Consider the following 23449-nt stretch of genomic DNA (forward strand, 5'->3'; position numbering starts at 1 on the left):
CACTAATGCCTGTATCATAGGCTGAGAGTGGGATGGGTCCCCTCCTCCCTCCAGTTCTCTGCAGGCTCCCTGAGTGCCCCAGGCTAACGTTAGCCAGTGAGTGGGGTGAAGGTCACCCAGAGGGGAGAGGTCAGCTCTGACTTTGTGGGTAGATCCTGGAGCCCCCCATGCCCATCTCTCTGGGGCCCTCCTACCTTGCAGGTGGGCACCTCCCAGCCACCGGCTTCCTCAGCAGGCAGCCAGGCAGGGTGAGAAGAGAGGAGAGGGGTCTGTGCTTCCCTTCCCTCGACGTCCGGGAGCCTGGGAAGACTAGAGAAGAGGCAGGCTTTGGCTTCAGCCCCCTGTCGTCCTTCGACCCCTTCTTGACTGAGACGCATGAGTGCCTTCTGGGGCGAGAGCTGCCCCAGGATTCCAGTTGGGCCTCCTGCCGCATTGCAGCCCTGGCCGCAGCGGGTCGCCAATCTTTGAAACCCACAAACCCAGGCCACCTGGCGCGGCGGGGGCGGAGCCTGGGCTCCTCCTCCAGCTGGGCCCCTGGCCCAGCCCTCGCCCCCTACCCGTGGCGGGACTCAAGCTCCTCTTCTGCAAATGTTTCCAGCCTCCGTGCAAGTATTCTTAACTCTTTACGCCTAATGAACAAGCACAGTTTTTTCAACGGTGAAGAAAAAGCACCAGATTTTTTTTTCCTGAAGAAATCCCTCAAGCCCCCGCCTACCGGCGGGACAGACACTTCCCGCGTGGGGCTGTAGCAACGTCTGTCAGGTCCCCCCCTCGTGTTTCATCTCCTGCGCGCGCGTAGAGCAAATGCTAGAGCGATTTCAGCTGATAGAAAAACAAAAATGAAAAAAAAAAAAAACACAAAAAAAAAAAAACATGGCACGTTGCTAGTTTACAGGGTTTTGTGAGTTTAAATGCCTTATATTTAACAATCATAATTTATGACTAACTTGTAGATATCGTGGGTTCTTATTTAATTATTTTTATAGTTGTTTTGCATTTTTAATTATAATTTATTTATTTAGAAAGGATACTAATTTTTTTTATTACTCCTATTACCTCATTTTGGCGTTGTTTCTGGGAGTGGAATGCTTTGCATGCATTGGTACGATGACAAACAACTACGAATACAAAAAAAAAATAAATAAAATTCCGCGAACTTTATTTCGTCCAGACTATCAGGGTGTGTGATTGCAAGCTGTCCTACTGTGGTGCTGGCCTCTTTGGATACATTCCATACGAAATGCAAACCTTTGATTCTGTATGCTGTGATCCTAGTGAAAAACTCCAATATAGTGACTGTATTTAGCACATATATAAATATAATTTGCACTCGTCAGCAGACTGGGGTAAGCCTTTCACTTGCTATCCTTGCCCGTTCTCCTCAACCCCCCATCATTAGCCTGTTTCTTTTCTCCTTCTCCCTGTTTCCACACCTCAGGCCACCCTGCCCCCATCCTCTGAGGAAGGTCCGGGGGCACTCTCTCCACCTGCGCTGCAAATCTCTCTGGTTCCAGAACTGGGTCCTTTGGACATTACCAGCAGGAGCATCTGAGAGCCAAAAGCCTGATTTATTAGAACGAACTCTGAACCGGGGGTCAGGAGGCTTGGGTTTTCAGCAGCTCTTCTGCAAACTTCCCCGTGACCTTGAGCAAGTCCCTTGGCCTCCCTGAGTCGCAGTTTTCTGGACTGGGGTGAGGAAGGTGAACTGGAGGGTTTCTCTAGGGTCCCTCAGACTTGGATAGAATATGACACAGAGCCGGTGGGAGCCCACCACGCTGTGCTCCCTCATCCTCTTAGGAGAGAAGAAAGGGAGGGTGCAGGGAAGGAGGGAAGGAGAGGTGAGGAGAGGAAGAGAGTGGACTGAGAATTTATCCAGCGGATTTGCTCAAAGGAGAAACCTGGAAGGATGTTTGTCCTTTTACATGCAGCAAGATGGGTGGACACATCCCTGGACATGTGCTTTCACAAGGTTTAGTGGTCATTTGGAGAGTGAGCTAAAATCCGTGTCTTGTTAGGTATGGGGATGGGGTTGGCAGACTATAAGCCCCAGACTATGGCATTTGGGATTGGCACCCCCATCCTACCCTCTCCAGGAGGCTTTGTTGTTGAGGCATCGCCCTTGACAGCAGATTGGGGCACAGATTTTGGACCCATGGTCTCTCCTCCCAGCATCTCCTTCACCCTCTGCCATTGCTCCGAGGGGGCTGTGGGCAGGAGGGAGTGCTGTGGAGAACGGGTGTGGGCCTCCAATCTCACTGCCCCCCAGGAGGAGTGGGAGGGGAGAGTTTGAGGAAGCAGTAGCTTCAAAGCCTGGCACAGCGGTGAGCCCAGCAGTTTTTGAGCCAAAAGGAAAGCGGAGGTCCCTGTCCCCAGGGGCAGCCTCTGAGCTGCTCCGACTCTGCATGTCAGCCTCGTCCCGCCTTGCCTCCTCCCGTTTCTTTCCAGCTCATCCTTCCCTCTTGCCTCTTGACATCACTGCCTTTGCGTGGTGGAGAAATCCACCCTCCACATGAGGCCCCTGGGACGGTGCTGATTGGGAAGGGAGCGGAGGCCCAGATTCACCACGCTGCCAGGCCAGGCTTGTAAGAGTGGCTGGGCCGTGCAGGGTGCCTAAGCCCCAACTTTGCTCTGGCTGGACTGTGGGTCCCATTCCCTGGGCCTCCGGCCTGCTGCCTGCCCAGCTTCCCCTCTGCCTCCACCCTGGAGCCGTGCTTACCTGCTTTCTGTGAAGGCAGCCTGTGGAGTTGCCCACTGGGGCATAACAACCACACTGCCGGGTCTGGCGGACGCTGCCCCTTGGCAGGGCTCCTGGACAGACATGCCTTATGCTGCTCTGTGGGGTCGGAGTGGGAAGTGCCCTTTGCCCTGGTTGGCCTGTCCGCCGCCCTTCCTCACCCCAGCCTTCCCCTTCCCCAGCCCCACCCCTGGCCTTGGCAGTGGCTCATTTCTCAGCTATGGAGCCAGCAACACCAGGCCCTCGAGGGGGTAATTTGGTTGCCCCTGGTAAGTGAAAGGATTATCCTCAGTGTTGATTGTCCTTTTTTGTAATCCTCCTGCTGTTCTGTTCTGTTGTGCTGTGCAACATTTTGCTACATAGACTATTTTATAGCAGAAAGCTAGAAGAATATTTATTATGAATATTAAAGCAATAGTGCATCAATGAAAAGGCGGAGACATTAGGAATTGTGTAAATGCTTAGATTCACTTTTGGTGGATTTTTTGTACTTTATTTATAACTAATAAAAATGAACTGCATTGCTAACTACATCTCACTCGTGGAGGGTGCTTATTTCTGTACACACCCAGGAAACCTCCAGAGCAAGCCGCTCACAGACCTGTGTTCATCCAGGACACGGGACAGTGTCTGTTGTCTCCTCATCCTCTCCCTGTGCTTCACCTGTTTCCTTTCTCCCTCCCCGCCCCTTCAGCCTCCCCACTTCTCCCCCTCCCAACTCCCTTCCTCTCCCTCCTCCTCCTCTCTCATCTATTATTTTCTTTTACCTCTTTATCTCTCAAAGAATCTGTTCTATTCTGTGAAGAATCATCTCATTAACCTGTTTCCTGAACTTTATGGATCTTAAAGCGGAAAGTTCCCATTTTTGATCAATTTCAAAAGTAACCGCTTGTGTTTTGAACTGGAGGCTCCTCAGTTTCTCCATAGGAGAGAAGGAATTTGATTTTTGAAAGTTGGAGTGGATTTTTTATTCCTTCCTAAGAGCCCAAAGTCAGATACTCTTTGTGGTGTCTAGAGTCTATTCTCAGAAAAGTGTGGGTCAGTGGACTGGAAGATGGCTTTCTCTCATAAACTGCAAGCAGAACCCATATTAATGAACTTTTTTTTTTAAAGTCAGAGACTTTATTTTTCAGAACAGTTTTAGGTGTACAGAAAATTGAAAATAAAGAGAGTTCCCATATGTTCTCTCATGGCCACCCAGTTTCCCCTGTAATTAACATCTTGTCTTGGTTAGATGCATTTGCTAGAGTGGAGGGGCCAATATTGATACATTATTATTAACTAAAGTCCATGGTTTTCATTAGGTTAATGAATGTTCAGAATCCCCAGTTCTCCTTCGAGTGAGATGATCCAAAATGCTGTCTGTTGTTTTCCACCCAGTTCCACCTGTGTCTCTTCCTTCAGGAACCATAGCTTCTTAGCCCTTGCCCCGCCACTAGCCAGCCATGTGGACACTCCCCGTCCCCGGTTTGCCAAATGTAAGCATGAGGATGGCAGACCAGGCTCCTTCCCCCAACATCTCCCTGGACTACCTCTGTTGTCCTTGTCTACTTAATCTCTGTTGGGTCATGGCCTTCTGGGGCTGGGGGAGTGGCTCTCTTTCCTCGGATTTTTTGCCTATCCAACACATGGGCCAACAGGCAGCCTTGTGAATCTCCACCCCTTTCCCACCTCCTATCTCAGTGCCCAGGAGGACAGACTTCTCAGAAACCACCCAAGCTCTGCCCGTGACTCGTAGGCTCCATAACCCTCAGGAGGTCAAGGAGGACAGAGTCCAGCTGTGATTCTCAGGGCTCTCCAGGGAAACAGAACCAATGGGATTGATATGATATATATTATATATCATATGTATATTATATATGTGGAGATTTATTTTGAGGAAGAATTGGCTCACATGATTCTGGAGGCTGAGCTGTCCCATGATCTGCCCTCTGCAAGCTGGAGACCCAGTACAGCAAACAGTGTAATTCAGTCTGAGTCCAGAAGGCCTGAGAGCTAGGGAACGGTGGGGAAGATCCCAGTCCCACTGGTAGGAGGAGACCGATGTCCAGCTCAAGCAGACAGGCAGGAAGGGGATACATTCTCCATTCCTCTGCTTTTGGCTCTATCCAGACCCTCCAGGCATTGGATGAGGCCCACGCACACAGGGGAGGGCTGGTTACTTTACTGAGTCCACCAGTTCAAATGCTCATCTCATCTGAAACACCCTCAAAGGCACACCCAGAAATCATGTTTAATCTGGGCGCCCCGTGGCCAGTCAAGGTGACCCAGCAAGTTAACCTGCACCTTGTCCTCACCTCACTCCCAGGCCTTCCCAGCTGCTGCACCCCAGCAGACACTGCGTGGCCCCAAGATGACACCTGGCCTCTGGCCCTTTCTTCTCCCCCACACTCTCCGTTACCTGGAGGCAGAAAACCAGAGCCTTCCCCGCCAGGCACTGTCCTTTCCGCACTCCCCTTTGCCCTGCACGTAGCCTCACCTGCAAGCAGGGTTCCTTCCCACGGGGCCTGCACTTCTTGAGCACTTTCTGTCCCAGAACACTCCCTGCCCCCAACTAGCCACAGCTGAAGTCCTTCCACCTTTACATACCTCGAGCTTCCAGCTAACATTTCATTTGAGGAGAACCCCTGCCCTTGGACTTCCTGTGGCACCTGTTAGCTGTGTGACTTTGGGCAAGTTACTTACACTCTCTGTGCTTCTGTTTCTTCATCTATGAAGTGGGGATAGCAATAGCACCTGCCTCGTAGGTCTTTCTGAGGATTTAATGAGCTCACGTGTGTAAGGCACTGTCTGGAATATAGTCAGCGCTCCATAAATATTAGCCATGTGGAAGATGATGTTGGTGATGTTTTGTTTTTTGTTAAATCCCTGCCTTCCATAGTATTTCTCCTCTTGTCCTTCTCTCTGTCTCCTTTTCCTGGAGAGTTTCCCAGGCCCCATCAATGTCTGCTCTTCCCCTCTGGCCATTCCACACCATGGTCAGCCACTGGTAATTGTCTATCCAGTAGGAGGACTGGTGGCTGAGGCCTCAACACCAAGACACCAGGAATCGCTGCTTCATTAAAAGTCTTTTCCACATTCAGCTGGAGATTCTAGAAGAAAAGCCACATTGAGTCCTCAAGGCTGGAAGCATCTTCCCTCCAGCTCATTAGCAACACTGCCTCCCACCCCCTCCACCATCCCAGGGCCCAAAGTTCCCCTTTTAAATTTAGGGTAAAATGTTCTTTCCTCCCTTAAAAAGTCATTCACGCAGGCCCATCATGTCAAATCTCCTTTCCTCTAGGCTCCACTACTCCCTTTGTCCAGGGCTGAGGTCCCCCACCTGTCCCTGGAAGCTTTATCTTGCCCTCACTCAGGGCATTTGGGTGTCTGTGGGTGAGTGATGCTTGGTGCTGAGCTCTGTCAAGGGGCTGGGACTAATGGGGGTACCTGTTCAGGACAGACACACAACACCAAGGGTCCTCAGGAAGTGGGGCACCGATAGGACTTCTGACCTCATGCCATTGGAGTCCACATAACCAGAATTCAAGAAGGGGTGTATCTGAACTGGGATGAGTGTACTTATATCAAAATCTTGGAAGAAAAGTGTTGTTTAGCCAAAGAGCTGAGAAAATAAAATGGAAGGCTTTTGTTTAACCTGCTTAAGAGCAAGTGTTTCTTAGATTTTGGTGCAACAGTCCCTGTGTAAGTAGCTTGTGCTAACTGCGAATGAGTCTTTTTTCTTTAACGTGGACCCCTGGGATATTTATTTGGAAGTACTTTGTTTGTATTTGTAGCATTACATTTAAGGTTCTCTCCAAATATTCTTTAATGCTGACTTATCTCTAAATCAAGTGAGGAAAGATCACACTGATATAAAACCTTGGCACTCAAGAAGTCATCCTTATAAAAAATCTTTTGTCTTCTTCACCCAGAGCCCTGGTGAGGGGTTTGGTCTTGGCTGGAGGAGAGGTGGCATCCAGGACCACCTGCCATGGTTGACCACCCCAGTGATGACAAGGGGCCATGTCGGCAGCAGGGGCCTTAGGGTGAGAGGGGTTCAGGAGGGACCTTCCCAAGAGAAGGGTATGTCATCATCTTCCCCATGGCTGGTTGCTGGGTCTCAGCCTTGGAATTCAGACTATTGGGGTACAGAGCTTTGTGGGGGCTTTGGGTAGAAGATTGTCTTTCTTCTAGGGCCAGAGCTGAGGGTGAGGCAAGAGAGATGCCCTGGGTGCAATGTTTAAGGAAACCCCAGCTTCGGGTGCCAGCCCTGGCTTTGCACAAGCCTGAGGTCTAGCGCCTCCCTCAAGTTTGCACCCTGGGTGGCCTGCTTGTTCCTCCCGATCCCAGCTTTCCTTTCTGCCCTGCCAAAAGGGGGATTCCTGTGCCGGCTTGCAAGGAAGAGGCAGGAATTGAGAGGTAAAGCCCAGCCCAGAGGCAGACGGGGTGAGATTTTGAGCGAGCCCTCCCCTGGGGGCTTCTCATGGGTGTCTGGCACCCCTTCCTCAGGGCAGAGGGCAGGCTCGGGGGCAGCAGAAGGTGGGAGCAGAGGGCAGCAGGAGCTCCTCCTTTCTCTACCCTTCTCCCCAACACCCTGGTAAGTGGGTCTCCCTCGACCTTTGCCTGCAGCCTGGGTGGAGGAAGGAGAAGTGTAGGGCCCCAAGGGAAAGGCAGTGCCAGCGCAAAGACGCAGGGCTGTGGGGATGGGACCTGACACACGTGGATTCTGCAAGACTCCCCTCTCCACCGATGTGCACTGTGCACGTCTTCCCCCACCTCCTCCGCAGAGTGTGAAGGGCGTCAGATAGCCAAGTGCAAGTGCGGCTTTGCCCCTGCAGGACCCTTGGTGAGTCAGAGGCCTGCTCTGGTCCTCAGTTCCCGCCCCTACAAAGCAGGGAGGCTAGACTGGTCTGGTCTGTTTTTTGTCGTTGTTGTTTGTTTGTTTGTTTTAGAGTCCACACCTAAGTGATGATATACCATATTTGTTTGCTCTGTCTGACTTTTTTTACTGACCATTATACCCTCCAAGCCTGGGGCCTCAGAACAGGGTGGGAGGGAGGGGTGGACGGTGGTGAGGAGACTTAAGAGCACAGGAACAGCCCCAGAGGAGGCGCAGCAGAGGGTATGGTGGATGTGGCCTTGCTGGAGGGTAACATGCTGGACGCAGATCTGTGGGCAACCGGCCCAGGTCCCGAGAACTTGGGGAATGAGGCAGGTGGGGGAGTGCCCTGTGTGAGATGAAGTGCACCGGGATGAACGGAAGGCATAAGAGTTTCGAAGGGGCTTTCACAGCAGTAGTTTCATCTGATCTTAACAAGTCCCTTGAGGGGAAGCAGAGGAGGCAGGGAAGGTAAGGGATGGAAAGAAAGTTGACTCAGGTCATGGGGTCTGTCCCCAAACCAGACCCGCCCTATCCCAGTAAGAGTGAGCCAACATTGAGCACATCAGCAGCTGACAAAACAAGGGGCTTCTCCCATCCAATCTTGGCTGGTTCCACAAGACAATAGATGATGCATTCCATGGTGAGACTGACTGGCACTTGCCAGAGGACACGGCAGAAAGCTATCTTAACTTTGAGCTGAGCCTCGTCCTGCAGGTATGACAGAGGATGGAGAGCCTGAGAAAGGGGCCATGGATACGAGGGCAGGATTTTCAGAAAGAGCTGAGGGTGGGCTGGGAGTATCCCTCCCTTCCTCCCTCCCTCCCTTCCTTTCTTCCTTCCTCCCTTCCTTCCTTCCATTTGGCTGCCCTTTGTCCAAGGCTAGTGACTGGGGTTTCAGTGGGGCTATTTGGAGAAAGGGATGTGTCCAGAGAAATCGTGTGGATGAGGGATGGGCTGACCGGCCACTGACGGCAGAGACAAGTGGTCTGAATGCCCAGAGTTTGTCAGAGCAAAGGATGCCAGAAGACATCCTATTGGGTGTCTTAGATCCTAAGCAAGACAGAGTGGGGGTGGTGGGGGTGGTGAAGGGCCTGAGTTAGAACCCACACAAGTGCTCATGGGAGGAAGGCTCCAAACAGCTGCCAGTCCAGAAAGGACACTGACCACAGTAGCGCCCCCAACAGGAAGCTGTCCTCGTCACCTCTCTTCCCTGCCCCCCAGGGGTGGGAAACCAGGGTCAGCTAGAGCGGGGAGCAGGGGTAAAAGGGCAAGGTGGGGACGAGAGGCGAGGCTGACCCCACACTCATACACACATACACACCTGTGTGCACATTGACACACCCACACGCTCGCTCTACACTCACTCTCGTTACCACTTGTGATAGGACTGAACTGGGGGACGGGAGGAGGCTCAACTCTGAGTGGAATGTTTTGGCCTTTGTATTGGAGCCACACATTTAAATTACAGAACTGAGATGGACTTTGTGACTTTAAAGTGGTTGTTGGACGTTTTATTACCTATGAGAGTCCAGAAGAGTTATGAGGCTTGCCTTAATTTTCATCCAGGGACAAGGGAAGAACCGGCTCCAGAAAAAGATACAAATAAAGCTATTTAATGATTACTTCTCTCCCACCCCGCCCCAGCCCCCTTAAGTCCTGCTTGTTTAACATGATGGACAAACCCTTCAGTGCAGGCGCTGAATTAACTGTCTGCATTTTAACTCACGTAGTCCTCATAGTCGCCTACAAGGTTGGTATTATCATTCTTCCTATTTGACAGATGAGGAAACTGAGGCCCGAGAGATGAGGCAATGTGCTCAAGCTCTCCCAGCAGGGAAAAGGAAGAGCTGGGACTTAAGACTGCTTCTTGCTGCCTCCGGCCCTGTGCTTACTGCCACAGCCTCTCTCCAAGGGTCTCCGAGAGCTCAGAGCCGTGAAGCCTCACTAAGTTTACACCTGTCTGGGCTAGAGGGTCCATGGTGACACAGCAGAAATCCTGGTACCGGGTACCTCCTACAGGAAGACTTCCTGGCCTGATGCACTTTTCTGCTCAGTCCCACCCCTGCCTCCACAGGAAAATCAGAAGTCAGGGGCTGAGCTGTACTGCACTCCAGCTGTGATTGTTGATCAGGATGTGTGTGTGTGTGTGTGTGTGTGTGTGTGTACGTGCACATCTGTGCATGCCCATGAATTATGGTTCTCTTGCTGCCTCTCCATCAGGGTCACATCCCCCTTGAGGGCAGAGATCACATCTTTATTTTGTTCCAATCCCTTCTCAGCTTTCAGTCCACATTGCCCACAGTGAGCCATAGTTCTAAACACCACCGATGCCCTCCTCCCCTCCAAGCCCGGGTGCAGCAGGGACCAGGCAGTTCCAGGCACTGTTCCAGGCACCTTCTTGCCCCTATTCCCTGCACCCTATCACCTGCTCAGGTCTCCGGGTCTCAACTGTGTTATCACCGGCTGGGGCAGCCAGCCGGCACTTGGCAATGCGTCCTTTGTAAAGTGACAGAAAGACTCATGTACCGGTTCACAGGGTCATAAATCCTTCCAGCTAAAATTCTTCCTCCTGATGTTTTTCTCTGTTTGCCCCTGGATTTATTGCAACTGGGAAAAAGGATGCATATCTAAGTGAGCAGATGCCCAGATGAGTCCTTTGCAGGGTGTGGTTGGTGATAATTTAATTAGCCCAGCTTTTCTGGGAAAAAAGTGTTAATTAGTTTTTGCTTAAAATACATCATCTTGATGGCCTCTTCTTCCCCACTTCTATCCCCTGGGTGAAGCCCCAATTTCCCGTCCACACCTGGCAGCAAGCTTCAGCCTGGTCACTGCTATTATTGAAAAAGAAAATGCAAAAAGTTATTTTTGTACAGCAACGGATTATGACACAGGTTGATGGATTCATCTGGATCCAGGAGACCTGAGAGGGTGTAGGACCCCACAAGCCGTTGCCCACAATGGCCTCTGAAGGACCATGGAGCTCTGGTCCCCAGTCCCAGCTCCAGGAGGCTTTTGGGAAAGGACCGCTGAAAGCCAAGGTGGGGGTTAGCGGGTGTGGTTGGGACAAGTTGGTGGGAAGGGGGAGCGAGGGCCTCTAGCCCTCATACGGAAGGGAAGAGGTCTCTCCAGGTGAGCCCATCGCCCCGCTTCTGGTCCATCCACCTGCCGCAGGTGAAGATGGTGGCCACGCCGGTGCTGGTGTTGGTGACCTCCACCTTCTCCACCAGCCAGCCGGAGCTGTAGCCACTGCTGTCGTGCTCCAGCCGCACCTTGCGCAGCTCGCCCAGCTCCAGCGTCTCCAGGAAGAAGTGGTCGGTGCTGCCCCTCTCGAACAGGTTGCGCATCTTCTGCTTCAGCTCCCGCTTGCCCGTGTCGCCGTTGGCCCCAAAGATGGTCACGAAGACGTTGGCATCGGTGCCCGCCCCTGGCTCATAGCCCGTCGTCACGATGACCTCGTACTTGACCAGCACCAGGCTCTGGACCTTGCTGGCAAAGCTCTCCGTAGTCTTGGTGACCTCAAAAACCTTGAAGTACTTCCTCTTCCTCTTGAGGGGGATGAGGCAGTCGCAGTTGAAGAAGTACCTGGAAGCGGGGGGAGTCGGGGAGGTTAGTGCACACCAGCCAAGGCTCACGCCCTCCCCCAGGACCCTGGGCATCCACAAGTGGTTCCTTCCCCAGGTGACAGGATCTTAAGGCAGGAAATGTCTGCATTAAAATGTGAAGATGGGTCTCGTTTATCTGAGAGTTGACAGTGAGTGACATCTTCATAATTTTAGTTGCTCCTTGATTTTCCTTTTCCTTTTCCCCTCACACTCCACATCCGATCCACCAGCAAGTCCCATTGACCCCATCTTCACAACAGGCTCAGAATCAGCCCACTTGAAAAAGTATGCGCTATCTCACTCTCCGCCCTGCTGCTCCTCTCATCCAGGTCACCACCATCTTTGACCTGGAACGTGTCAGCTTCCTAACTGGTCTGCCTGCTTCTCGCTACTTATCGTGACTCCTCTCCACAGCATCCAAGTGATCCTGTGGAGATGTAAGCCCAAGAATGTCATCCTTCTGCTCAGAACCCTCGACCGGCTTCCCAGAATAAATAAAAATCACCACCTTACAAAGGCCTGCAAGACCTTACATGATCTGACCCTCCTCCCAGCGTTTACCTTTCTGACCTGCTGTCTGCCTTTCTCTAAGCTCACTCCACGCCAACCAGGCTGATCCCCTTGCCCCTTCAAAGGGACCGATGAATGATTTTACCCAGTGTTGTCACCTTCAGAGGCGCTATGGGATCCAGAACAACAATCTCAGGCAGAGCCAAGTGGAAAAGTAGCTATGAAATGTATGCTCCCAAAACCCTCGCACTTGGCTGAGTTGAACTATGAGTGTGTGTGTGTGTTGCGTGTGCATACACATACACGCATGTGCTCATGGACAACATAGTACAAAGGGGTGCAAAGTACTTCAGTACAAAGTACTGAAGAAGCTACCACAAACAGAAGCAAGTCCAGGGCCAAGAGAAATGGTCTTGGACCAAAAAGTCCCTTCTTTACACCCTCCCCCCGCCACAATGTTAGCCTCTGGGTAATGACAGTGAGTCCAATAATTACCAAGAAAGAAGTCAGAGGGCACAGTGAGAAAACACTGCATAGGGTGTAAGGGGGCCTGGGGTCTGCCCCAGCCCTGCCACCTACTACCTATGTGACTTTGATTTTCCCATTGGCAGTGCTAGAGGTTTGGACTGAACAACTGCCATGGTTTTTTTCCCATCCAAATCGCTTGGAAATAACAGCTTTGGAAATAAGCAATCCTGGCACTGGCTAATGATTTCAGGAACACAGCCCTGAAAGGGCGCGCCCAGTGGTGCAAAATCAATTTTTAGATGAAAATACATAACAGCAAAAAGAACTTGGTTTTCTGCTTGCTCACTAAATGCCCGGACTTTGCATTCGTGCATCTCATCAACTCCCACAACAACCCTGAGTCATACGTAGACTTCGTCTTCCCATTTCACAGAAAGGAAATGAAGGCTTGGAGAAGAGAAGTCACTGCACAAGTTGACACAGAGCTGGGGCCCGGAGACAGCCTGCCTGGCCACCTGACGAGCCAGCCATTTAAAGACACTTCACAAGAAATCATTACTCTGTCTTGAGATCTCTCTGCCCCCAACTCGTCACTTGATAAATCTAGATTGTTGTTACATACCATACTTTCTAAGAGGGAGATATAATCGCATTCTTTGCTTAAACATTCACTTAAAATGTATTTCTTTATGCAAATGCCCACTAATATACATAATTCTATATAAATGCAAAAATCCTGTGATCATATGGGTGTTCTTCTAAATGCATTCTTTTTCTTTTCCTTTTTGCTTGGCTCTATCTCCTTTTTCTCTTTCCGTACCCCTCCTGCATCTCGCCTTCACCTCAGATAACCCATGTAACAGCTGTAGATGTATCTTGCCAAATTTCCCTCCATTTCACCCAACCCTGCACAGACCCACATAGACACGGACACATTCGGGACGTCAGTGTTCGCTTTACAAAATGGCATCGTATAATGCATTCTTTCCCATATCTTACTTTTCTCACTCAACAATACTTCCTGGGAATTGATCCAAGTCTTCTGGTACATATTTAAATCTTTCTTTTTTTTTAATAAATTTATTTATTTATTTTTGGCTGCGTTGGGTCTTTGTTGCTGCACTCGGGCTTTCTCTGGTTGCAGCGAGTGGGGGCTATGCCTCATCACGGTGCGCGGGCTTCTCACTGCAGTGACTTCTCGTGGAGAAGCACAAGCTCTAGGCACGTGGGCTTTGGCAGTTGTGTCTCACGGGCTCCAGAGCGCAGGCTCAGTAGTTGTGGTGCACAGGCTTTGTTGCTCCGCGGCATGTGGGATCTTCCCGGACCAGGGCTCGAACTTGTGTCCCCTGCATTGGCAGGCAGATTCTTTTTTTTTTTTTGCTGTACGTGGGCCTCTCACTGTTGTGGCCTCTCCCGTTGCGGAGCACAGGCTCCGAACACGCAGGCTCAGCGGCCATGGCTCACGGGCCCAGCCGCTCCGCGGCATGTGGGATCTTCCCGGACCGGGGTACGAACCCGTGTCCCCTGCATTGGCAAGCGGACTCTCAACCACTGCGCCACCAGGGAAGCCCGGCAGGCAGATTCTTAACCACTGCACCACCAGGGAAACCTAATTTGTTGTTTTTAATGGCTGAAAAATATTCACTGGTGTAGTTATAAGGAAATGTTTCCTAATAGACGTAATTATAACATCACCAAAATGTGGGACCTCAGGGCTTTGTGGCGTTAAGACTCCAGCTGCAGAAGAACATGCCAGGCTGTTCCCACTGGCAATGGGGGTAGGGTCATGGGCGACAATAAAGGCAAGGCAGAGAATAACAAACAAAAAAATGAACATGTTAAAAAAACCAAGTAGAATATGATCACACTTCTGTGAACAGTGTGTGTGTGTGAGACATTAGAAATATGCCAGAGAGAACAGAGTCACCAAATGCTCAAGATGGCCATCTCTGATGGGTAGGGCTTTAGAGAATTTTTACTTTGTTTTACACACTTTTTTGCCTTATTTGAATTTTAAAATGATTATGTATTATATATGATAATGGGATAAAACGATTCCACTTTGGTTTTTTAAGAAAAGAAACAGGGCTTCCCTGGTGGCGCAGTGGTTGAGAGTCTGCCTGCCGATGCAGGGGACGCGGGTTCGTGCCCCGGTCCGGGAAGATCCCACATGACGCGGAGCGGCTGGGCCCGTGAGCCATGGCCACTGAGGCTGTGTGTCTGGAGCCTGTGCTCTGCAACGAGAGAGGCCACAACAGTGAGAGGCCCGCATACCCCGCCCCCCTCACAAAAAAAAAGAAACAAAAGCCTCTCTGTGTGTCCTTCCACCAAGGTCCTGAGGATATTAGTGACGAAAAAGAGCTGGTCAGAAACGCTGAAGAAGAGTCAGGACTGGAATTGGTTGGAACATAAAAATTTGAGATTGTTGTGTTTATGAGATTGAGATCAAATTAATTTGTATTTCATGGAAATCCAAATATTATGGTCCAACATGCTGGTTAGAAAGGAACTGTGGATCCACATACAATGCTATTTAAGTGGTCTTTACACGGCAGAATTTAAATGTGTTCTAGAATGGTGACACGAAAATAGCCACGATGATGGAACACCCCTGTACTGTCCCCTCTCTGTATAGAGGTGATATTTTGTTGGGGGGAGGTTCTCATACACTAGGAATCACAGGCTTGAGACCAGCGCGGGTAGGTAGGCTGGAGTATGACTTCTGAGAGCCCTCCAGGCTGGAACCCCTGCCATCCTTCCCCTGCCACCAGACTCTAGAAGGCATCCAGCTCTCTTCCCTGAGAGGTGCTGGGTTATGGCCTGAGGCTACACGGCTGATCCGTGACAACTCTAGCATCTGGGTATCTGCACACCCTGCACCCACTTCCCTTTGGGAAGATCCCCACCCCATGGACATCCCTCCCTCCCCTTCCAGCCCAAGCACCGTGCTGACAAAAGGCCACACTCTTGAGAATGTAGGAAAAGATGCTTCACCGGGAGTGGCAGATTCTTTCCACTGGATGAAAAATCCTATAACGGCCCCAGGACTGTGAGATGGGAAGTTCTTCACCCTCTTCCTCCTGACACTAGAAGGTGCCGAGTGGTGCTGAGATCTTTGGCTCTCTCTCTCATAGCCAACACTGTGGATTTAAAGCTAACTCAGGTGGTGACTTATTATTGTATTGTATCGTTTTGTTTATTTGGAGCATTTGCAGAGGTGCAGTATCAGCAGCCACGCTCCTTGCCGTAGGGAGACAGTTCAAGTTGCAGAAGGGGCTTTGACCTGGCCCTGGCTCGCTGGGTGAGCTGGAACTCTTCCAGGCCCCTGTATCCCAGCTCTCAAGTCCTCGTCAGTATTGCTCTTACAGAATTTACTGTTGTAAATTTATTGCTCTTTTCTCAAAAAGAGCAATAAATAACATTGCAATAAATAACATTGCAGCCCGAGAGGGAAGCTGCTATGAACTGAGTTCTCTCCTCCCAAATTCACATGTTGAGGCCCCTAACCCCCAAAGTGATGGTATTTGGAGATGGGGGCTTTGGGAGGTAATCAGGTTTTGATGAGGTCCTGAGGGTGGGGACTCATGATGGGATTAGTGCCCTTATAAGAAGAGGAAGAGACGCCAGATCTCCCTCTCTCTTTCTCTGCCATGCGAGTACACAGTGAGCTAGGAAGAGAGGCCTCATAAGAACCCAACCCTGCTGGCACCCTGATTTCTGACTTCCAGACTCCAGAACTGTGAGAAAAGAATGCCTGTTGTTTGAGCCACCCACTCTGTAGATTCAGTTATGGCAGCCTGAGATGGCTAAGACGGAAGTTCAAATGTGAGAACCTTTCCCGCTTAATCCCCAAAGTGGAAGCTTGGTCAGAGGCAGCCAATTCCAGGGAGCCTGCAGGTGGCAGGTCTAATGTGGACAGACATTTCTCTGAGAAGCTGGGCTCCTGAAGGCTGGAGCCTGCAGCTGGGACCCGCCTGGTAAGGCAGGGCTGCTGCTTCTGTCCCATGCGCTTCTTGTGAAAGGCGTTGCCAGGAGCAGGGCCAGGCCGGGAGGGGCAGGAGGGGAGCTGGGGTGGGGGGGGGCGGCAGTTGTTCTGGGGGGATGTCCAGCTGCCTTAGCTGCTCTCTGGGCCTACCCTCCCCAAGGCATGCGCTGCCCTTGGCCTCCCCTTGCTCATCTCCCGGTTCCTTCTTAGTGTCTTTCCTGCCTCCCAGAGCCTCAGGGCTCTTTCTGTCTTCCAACGTGGTTACCAAGTGGTATTAATTAGAAAAACTGATGGCTGTGAACTGTTACCCAGGTAACTAAGACCCTTAATCCTGCAGAAATGCCTGACTTCCCAGAAGGCCTTGGTGGGGGAAATGTAAATCTCCTTATCTGGGGTCCTCAGGGCCCGTGGGCCATGGGATTACTCCAGCTGGTCTCTACTCTGCCCACAGGAATGACGGGCTTTCACTCTGACTGTGGAGCAGCAGGCTTCAAAGCTGTATCTCTTTATCATTATACAGTGATCATGGGGGAAGGGAAGGAAAGACTCAGCCGTCTGGCCCTGTCTGACTGGCTCTTCTTTCCTTCCAAAGAAGCATCACTGGAGCACCCAAGGTCATCCAGTCTAGTCCCCTGCCTCTGGGGTAAGCCTCTGGTTCAGAAAGCTCCAGAACCAGTGTAGCTGCCTCTTCCCTTCCTGCCTCATACGCCTCCTGAGTGAGGTGACCTCACCTCAAAGGGGACACCTCACACCCTGCCATCTGGTCTGGCCACAGGCCCTCCCCGTTGACTGCGTGGCACTTCCTGGGGAAGAGGGCAGAGGCCCAAGACATACACGTTGCCGTACTCCATCTCGGTGATGGTGATGGTCTTGACGTGCCAGACCAGCTCTCTCTTGGGGATGAACCGGTCCTCCCTGGCGAGGTGGCCCACGCAGAGGGAGGCAATGTCTCCCAGATAGACGCTGTCAAACTCAAATATGTCCGTGGTCCCCCTGCAGGATGCAAAGATATGGCCAGTGAGAACTGCCCATGCCCACTAAAGGAAGTAAGCATTTACTGAGTGCCAACTGTATCCTAAGCACTGGCCTGAAGAACAGAGATAGAAGAGCAAGCAAGACCTGATGTCAGGTCTCCACTGCTTAAGGGTTCAGTCTAGTTTCGGAACAAGACAATCATAATCATTAAAAAGCCCTTCCGGCTACTTGGTCCCGGAATCAATGATTGGTAATATCGAATGGTGTTGGAGGTGGGTGAGGTCCTGGGCCTTGGACATTGGGTTGAAGAGGGTGATGAGATTCAGAGAGCAGAGGCGGGGGAAGGGAAGAGTCCTCTGATGTCGATCTGACTTGGCAAAGTCAAGGGATGGGAACAGTGGGATTGGAGGTGCAGACATTTCTGGGGGGAGTGCTGACTTGGCTGGGTTCATTGAGGGAAAGGGCAGTGGAAAAGAAGGGGGAGGGGCAGTCTGCAGGTGTGGGGTCAGCTCCAACCATCCCCACTCCGAGGGGTTTGAATAGAAGGTACAGTGGGGTTATGGCAGGGGGAGATTTTATGTAGGCAATTCTGGACAGAGCGGGGAGATGAAGGGGGCTTCTGAGCAGTTCAGAGGTGGCTCAGACGTGCAGGAGGCGGTGAGAGTCTCCGGCGTGTGGCAGGCAGCCGGGAGTGCTGAGCAGAGGCACCTGTTACATGAGACCCAATTTTGATTTTCCCATAAAGCATCTTAGAGGCTCTCCCCTCCCTCCCTCCTAAAAGTCTACGCTGTCTTATATGATCCTTCTGCATTCTTATGGGTGAATGTCTCCCTTTTCAACTAGACTGTGAGCTCCTCATCTGCACGGACACAGGATAATATCTGTGTGATTCCCGGTCCTGCCGCAGAGTGGGCTTGCTTTAATTAATTTATTAACTGATTTTTGTTGTAGTTTTCTATTAACTTTTTAAAAATTGACATACATTTGACATATACTATTGTGTAAATTTAAGGTGTACAACATGTCACTTGGAAACATTTATATATTGTACTATGATTGCCATTGTAGCCATAATTAGCACTTCTATCATATTACAAAATTATCCCTTCTTTCTAGTAGTTGGAATAATATAGATTCTAGTTTCTTAGAGGGGGCTCTCTTTAAATGACAGTCCCCTCTCTTCCCTCTTCTAAATCTCCTTGTTTCATCCGTTGGAGCTCGAATGGGGTTGGCACACAGTAGGCACTCAATAAATTCTTGCTGGTTAAGCCCATTTGTATATTTATGGCCCCCACTAAAAGGGTTGGTTCTTGGGGTCCCTCTCTTACGCGCCCCACCCATCCGCATTCCCCTGTGGGCACCCCTCTTCCTACTTCCTAAACGCCCGCTGTCTAGAAGAATTTTCCACGAGAAACTCTTTGGATCGGTTCTTCCTGCCCTCCAGGATGAGCCAGACGTTCTCCCTGGTTTCGCCTCCGTTGCCGGTTTCTATGATGATCTCATAGGCTGTGGTGGAAAAGGTGGGAGAGAGTCAGTAGAGGGGAAGCAGCACCCACCATCAGAGCAGGAGCAAACTGGCCACTCCTTGCAGGTCCTACATCTGGTCTTAGATCACAGCCTTAAGGGGGCTGGGGTGGGGCGCAGGTTAAAATCGCTACAACTGAGGCACTATAAATAGAACCTGCCTCAATTTGGGGTCTAGAGTGGTGTCCTCATTTTATTTATAGTAGCAATCTCTTTTCCTGGCAAGCATGGGAGCCACTGGGAGTGAAGGGCCAAACGCCTCTGCCTCCAGGATCCATGAGGTTGGGATGAGTTTTCAGAGAGACGCTGGGGCCCGGTTCTCAGGGATGGAAGAGTCTGTGAGATGCAAAGTGGAGACGGTGTGCAAAGAGAAGGGAGGAGAGGCGGGGCCCAGCTACAGAAAGGGGAGGGGGAAGATCCAGTTGCCTCGAACTTTCTGTAGCAAGCAGTCTCATTCCCTGTCTTGTCACAGCTCTCACTCTGGTGTCATGCTCAGCTCCACGGCCTCCCTCCCCCGCAGTTCCCACAAGCATGTCAGCATTTGCCAAGTGTCAGGACTGGGCTAGACTCTGGGCAACACTAGAACTCATCTCTAGCCCCAGACAGAAACACCGACTGCACCACAGGACGGAATAACCTTAAACAAAGGGCCAAAATAGCATGGGAGGGAGGGTGAAGCAGGCTCCCATTACCTCTCAAACCTCACCTTCCAGTACTTTCTCCCTTGCTCGCTCCGCTCAGCCTCCGTGCCATTCCAGAACAGGAGGCACACTCTGGTCTCAGAGCTCTGCCTTGAGCATGTCCCCTTTCTCTCCCCACCCCCACCCATGTTGGCTTGACTCACTCCCTCCCCTCCTTCCTCCCTACTCAGATGTCACCTTCTCACAGAGTCTGCCAGACCACCTGAACCACACTTCCTGCCTGATTTTCCCAGCGCCTGCCCTACTGAGCTCTATTATCTTCTCTTATCACCTAGTACCTTCTAACATGCTAAGGAGTTTACTGATTATTTTACCGTTTATTGTATTCCCCCCTCCCACTTGAATGTAAGCTCCATGAGAGCAGGGGTCTTCGTTTTGCTCACTTATAGATCCCAAGAGCCCAGAACAGTGCCTGGCACATAGGCACTCAATAAATATTTGTTGAGTGAGCAATGAATGATTGGGCTAATCGCAGTAAGCTTCATGAAGAAGATGGCGTATGAGCTTGGTCTTGAAAAAGAGCCATGATTATGATCAGCGGAAAACCGAAGGATGCTCTAGGAGGAGGGAGCAGCGTAAGCAAAGATACTGAGGGGCATGAGAGGGGCTTGAAATCCACATGATCCAGCCCCACTCCCCAGGGACCAGGCTGGGATGGAGCTGGCACACGGGAGGACACAATATTTGTCTGGAGGTTTCCCTGTGCATACAGCTCTTGCTGCAGTAAGTGAATCATTGAGGATTTGGGATTCTGGATCCAAAGGGATAGTTTGATCTCTGTGCTTTTATCTCAGACATGTGATAAAGACAATTAGAAGGGATGGCTGTGCCTACAGCTCCATGTAACGTCAATCCTGGCCTCTCAGCAAACTGTTGCCTTTGTGACTCCTCTCAAGTCACAGGTAGAATGAATCAGGGCAAAAATGCCCACGATAGGGGAAGAGATCCACAGCACAAGCCCTGGAAGAAGAGCGGGGCTCTGCAGGCCCAACCGTTCACAGCCCAGGGACGTGAAATGGCTGAGCCACTGCCCATGGCTCGAAGCCATTGCAGGGAGGGGGTGGTCCCACTGCCATTCTGCTTTCCCAGCAGCTGGTAAAGTATTTCTGCAAACCAGACACCTGTGAATTCAAAGTGGATCCTGGGCAGTGTAGAGGAAATGGCTTGTCAGAGCCCAGGAGAGGAGGCAGGGAGCGCTAGGAACCTACTTGCTCTCTACGATCAACTCAAGTGGAACACTCGAGAAGCAGCGCATGTGGACCATAAGCAATCCTCTCCTCATGGCCCCGGGGAGAAGGTAGAGAAGGAAGGTGTGTAAGTGAGGACATTTACACAGATTAGAAACAAATGCGGCCAGCTGCATCAACAGTCTCTCAATCAGCATATGTTCACCTTGGAAAGTCATTTCATCAATGGCTTGATAAAAATGTGGAAGGCGTGACTCTCAGTTTTGTTTAAAGGTTGCTGGGAGGAAAAGACAGAGGAGGACCAGGGACCTGAAAGAGTGGGGCCGGTAGGAGCCCAGCCTAGGAGGGGTCCATATGAGGCTCACCCTGGGGCCAACACCCATACAGGACCAGCCCGGCTGGAGAAAGTGGCTCAGCAGCCACCGTGCGCGTCACTCACATGAAGGGGCCACCAGCAAAGCAGTGAATGTGGTGAATGTGGTTCAGGTGGCAGGAGAGGAGAGAGGAGATCTGGCCACCCTTGACATCTTGCCTGGGCTCTGGGCGTGGCACCCTCAGAGGGAGATGAACCAGCAACCCAGGATGCACCGAGAGGATCCAACATCCCATCAGGTGAGCAACTCCTGAACAGACAGGTGTTTGCCTTGAGGCCAGGACTGCAGGGGCACCTGATTCCATGGAGTAGCACCAGAGGACGCCTGGGCATCTGGTGGGCGTCAGGACCTTACTGCTCCACATCACCTTCCCCAACTCATGTTGTCAGGACCCTTCTCTGGCGAGCTCCTACCATGTGGTTTGCATGGGGCTGAGAGTCCCGGGCCTGGAGAGCCTTAGACATGTCACTTCACCTTTCTGGTTTTTGGTTTTCCTTACCTATGATATAGAGGGGTGAATTTGCCCCCTATCTAGCTCATAGGGTAGGAGTGGGGTGGCGAGGACCCGGTGAGAGCAGGGGACGTGTGGAATGCTTTCACACACGTGAAGCTCTGTTCAAGTATGAGAGCATATTTATTCTCACAAGTCAAGCGCCCAGAGGTGCGCCTGGGGACACAGACACAGAATGTAAGTGCCATGAGGGCAGGGTCTCTGCCTTATTCATTAGTGTGTCCCCAGAACCCACACTTAGTGGCACTTAGTAGGTTTTCATTAGTGTGTCCCCAGAACCCACACTTAGTGGCACTTAGTAGGTTTTCAATAAGTATTTGCCAAGTGGTTAAATAAAATTAGCTGAGGGTTGAAATGATTGGCTGGAACTGCATCCCTGGCTCTCCCCAGGATAAGCCTCCATCTTAGGACACGGGTGTCACTGTCTCTCCCCCTGTGGGCAGCCTAGAAGGCGCCACTCTGCCCTCTGCAGGCTCCTAGTAAAGACGGACTGATCCAGGCCATCTCCTGGGCTCCGTGTCCCTGCCCTCCCATCTCTAGCCCACACACATCCTTCTGGAAATAATGCAAGTGATGCTTCCCCTCTGCCCATCTCCCTGCCAACCCAAATCCCGTAGGTCTTAGCAGCTGTTTGGCAGGAAATCTGGGAAGGAAACTCAGTGGTTATTCTCCCAGCCTGACGAATCTCTTCTCCCCTGAACACCAATGGCCCAAGGAGCCTCTGTTGCTTGTGTTGGCATTTGTATATTAGCCTCTCCCTCTAATGAGATTGTGAGGCTCTAAGGAAAACGACCGACTGCATCTTCTTCCATTTGCTGAGCACTAACGACTTGTATACCTACTAAGCCCCAAAGCCTAGAGAGCTGCAGAGGGCTACAAACGTGAGTGATTTTGTCCTTGAGCTTTGGGAGCTTACACCTGTGTAGGGAGAACTGCACATGGACAAAGGTCCATACAAATAAACTAGGAATCACAAAGCAGTGTGCATCACACTTAGCATCTAAAATAAAACTGGGCCCCCAGTAACTTCCTAGTAAGTGCAATTACAGAAGCTGAGAGTTCACCCTCTGAATCAGGGCGGGAATCCCCATGCAGTAAAGCTGATAGATGAGTAGTTGGCCCTTGTTTGAATGCTACCAGGGACATCAGTGTTCACTGCCTCTCGAAGTAGCTAAGTCCATCACTGGGTAGTTTTGATGGCATGGTGGAGAAGGCTGAGTGGCTTTCCACCAAGGATCCACGCTTCCCTTGCCACGTGGTGTACAGTGCTCGCCAGGGAGTGACTGTCCAGCCAGGTATGGCATTACCCAGATGCCTTTACATCTCGGTGGAGCTGCATGACTAATAGAATGTGAGTTAATATGTTAAGGTAGGGGAGTGTGCCTTCTCCATGCTCTCTTTTCCCTCTGCAAGACATGTGGGAGTCACGTGTTGAAAATGGCAGACAGATGAGAAGAGTCCCTGAATCACAGTGTGGAAGGCCTCTTGCCAAACACTCGCACTGGATGGTTTATTATGTGAGTGAGAAACAAATTTTGTTGTATTTAGCCATTGAGATTTGGGGGTTTATGTCTTCATGCAGGTAGTGTTACCTTAATAACTAAGGTTGGAAGATCCTTTCTTCACATCAGGCTCTGCTATTGATAAGCCTTTGTCAAATCTGTTGGATGCAGATACTAGCATCTGTATTAAAGAAACACTTCCCCGGTCCTGGATGGCCATCCACCTTAGGGACCAATTACTCTTTCCCTTTAAACATCCCCTGAGGAAGGAACCAAAGAGAAAGTGGTTGGTGGAGAAGCTGGCTGCCCTGCACATTCTGTTTCCAGGAAGGCTTGATTTGGTGGCTGTTGTCACAGACATCAGTTGGAGAGAGTCCATGACAGAAAAATAAACCAGAGGGAGCGTCACATCAAACTGCCAGCCCAGCCCTCAGGGCAGAGTAAGCTTATCCCCCGTGGGTTTTCCTCTACCTGATTAGTCCCTGTGATTTGGGGCCATGAGCTGGTACCAG

The 23449-nt window shown here is 51.0% G+C and overlaps 1 protein-coding gene across 1 annotated transcript in view; it reads right to left on the reverse strand.

Moving 5' to 3' along the window:
* Positions 1-10699: 10699 nt before the first annotated feature.
* Positions 10700-23449, reverse strand: part of LOXHD1 (lipoxygenase homology PLAT domains 1) — a 195071-nt gene continuing 182321 nt past the window's right edge. The window contains exons 38-40 of the mRNA XM_024734711.1: positions 18512-18644; positions 16998-17156; positions 10700-11180 (exon numbers count right to left, since the gene is read on the reverse strand). Coding sequence (XP_024590479.1) covers positions 10700-11180; positions 16998-17156; positions 18512-18644 — 773 coding nt within the window. The remainder of the gene's footprint in view (positions 11181-16997; positions 17157-18511; positions 18645-23449) is intronic.

Source organism: Neophocaena asiaeorientalis, unplaced genomic scaffold (assembly GCF_003031525.2).
Source record: "Neophocaena asiaeorientalis asiaeorientalis breed wild unplaced genomic scaffold, Neophocaena_asiaeorientalis_V1.1 scaffold322, whole genome shotgun sequence".
Classification (NCBI taxonomy): domain Eukaryota; kingdom Metazoa; phylum Chordata; class Mammalia; order Artiodactyla; family Phocoenidae; genus Neophocaena; species Neophocaena asiaeorientalis.